The sequence below is a fragment of the Suillus plorans genome, assembly GCF_016647745.1.
Source record: "Suillus plorans strain S12 chromosome Unknown HD556scaffold_31, whole genome shotgun sequence".
NCBI classification, from domain to species: domain Eukaryota; kingdom Fungi; phylum Basidiomycota; class Agaricomycetes; order Boletales; family Suillaceae; genus Suillus; species Suillus plorans.
In genome coordinates, this window is record NW_024537415.1 from 1 (window position 1) to 1,990 (window position 1,990).

Consider the following 1,990-nt stretch of genomic DNA (forward strand, 5'->3'; position numbering starts at 1 on the left):
GCTAGATGATTCAGAGTCAGAGCGACATTGGTCATGCAGAAAATGCTGAATCAAAGTCGTGAAGTTGGGTTGACCTATCTGATTTGCAATGAGCTCTGGGTAGATCCGTTTGGCTGTAGTAAAGTGTATGGTGAGCAGAAGCATGCAGGTATGCACAAAACTACTTACCAGCTGTCTTTGCCAGGTCAACATGGGCAAGTAGTACTGTTGGCCCATCAATGGCATTGGTGTCAGGCTCAGCGTTGGTGTTACCCTCATCCTCGTCTGCATGACCTTCGGCATCATTAGTTGCATGATGGTAGCGTCCAAAAGGCTCATCCTGGTCTGGGATATCTCGTTCAATGTGTGCTTCCAATGGAGTGTTTAGTATCCCTGTAAATTGTGAAGGTGGTGATTAGCGTTGGCGAGCCCAGCATCATGAAAATCACATACCAAGTTTGTTGAGGACGTATGACAAACACGTCCCTCGTAGCATCCCATGGTCAGTAAAATCAACACATGAAGCGGCTAGCTTGTCGAGACATTGATTGGTAAGTAACATTTGACTGAGAGCTTCGAAACGACTCGACCGGCGCCATGGCTCCTTGACAGCTTTAATGTGTTTGGACTCTGTAATAGACAAACAAAGCCCATTTGGTGCGCCGAACGCTTGAATGAGCTTATGGTAATGGATGAGTGAATGCTGTCAAGGGAGATTAAATCCTTTGGGTCAAACACCGGATGTTTGGAATATCTCGCGGTACCTGTGGAAACGCTTCAAGGCGTCATCCATTGCGTCGAGGCTGTTAGAGCTGATGATGTTGCGATGAGCGATGTAGATGAAGTCGAGTAACGCTCGCAAAGCCTGTACCATTTCTGTGGGTACGTGACCTTTGATAGCAGGTATGTAGACCTGTGTAGTAAATGTGCATTAGAAATATTAGTACTGTTGCTATGAAAATAGAGGAATATCGGTACAGACCTTCATGAGAGCTTTTGAGTCGTCACCAGTCCACTGTTTGAATCCTCTACCCTCTGGAAATCGTCGAAGGCCTGCAAACACCGGAGCTAGAGCGATGCTAGTAGTGTGCCACATGTTCAGCAGCAGCAGCAGCCAAGTGAATTTGAAGATAAACTTACCGATGGTCAATGTCGTCCAGTATCTTGTTTGCATTGGCTTCTGTATATCAAGCCTCAATGTAGTCGTGCACCCACTTAACTAGGTGGTCCTTGAATGCTCCCTTGATGAGCTGGTGTAAGATATCTGGGGAGAGGAGCTCGTGTATGTCGGCGTGTGGAAAGTAATTAGTGAATGGCTGTATGAATAGTGTAAGTTCAAGTTGTGTGTAAATGGGAAAGAGACGAGTAGATAAAGTATTGTACACACCACAATGTCTCCAACAAGGCCGTATTCATCCCACAGAACACCTAGTTCAAATTCCTCAACCAAAACTTCGGTGTGATCGCGGGAACATTGGCCATATGTGCCTTCATCGAGACCATCTGCTGGTGCAGTGCATCTGCCGGTGTAAGTAATAGTTAATAGCACCATAGTCCTACTTAGCATAGGGACACGAAGAATACTAAGACAAACACGTACTTTGGACACCAATTTTGTACAATACATGCAAGCAGTGCTTGCTCGGGATAGTCAGCTATGTATGGTCCAAGACCATACACAGCTCGTCGAAAGTGGCCATCAGGGCAACGGACAACATCCGGTTTGGTCATGCCAGGTTTGAGGGTTTCAAGCATTTTTGCGAGCAACGAGTGTAGAAGCTGGCGGCGGAACTTTCGGAAGTGTGCATCCTTGGTGGCTTCATTATCAGCTAATTTAATCAGTACCACATTAGTAACAGCAGCGCACACGAGCCCCTTCAGTGACAAATTCCGTATTATACGGGCCACCCGACCTACATAATATCCCGTATGAGACGGGCCAGCGGATTATGGGCCCATGTTGTGTATATTCTCGATGATGACGGATGGGCCGGGACACATATTATTTCCG

The 1,990-nt window shown here is 46.6% G+C and overlaps 1 protein-coding gene across 1 annotated transcript; it reads right to left on the reverse strand.

The window, feature by feature from the left end:
- Positions 1-31: 31 nt before the first annotated feature.
- Positions 32-1,734, reverse strand: HD556DRAFT_1443669 (uncharacterized protein; the record flags this gene model as incomplete). The annotated part of the gene is made up of 10 exons (XM_041306649.1): positions 32-45; positions 75-113; positions 169-372; positions 433-658; positions 716-892; positions 962-1,058; positions 1,120-1,142; positions 1,191-1,295; positions 1,367-1,499; positions 1,580-1,734. 10 exons carry the CDS (start codon positions 1,732-1,734, stop codon positions 32-34), a joined length of 1,173 nt encoding a protein of 390 aa, XP_041159699.1.
- Between the last annotated feature and the right edge of the window lie 256 nt (positions 1,735-1,990).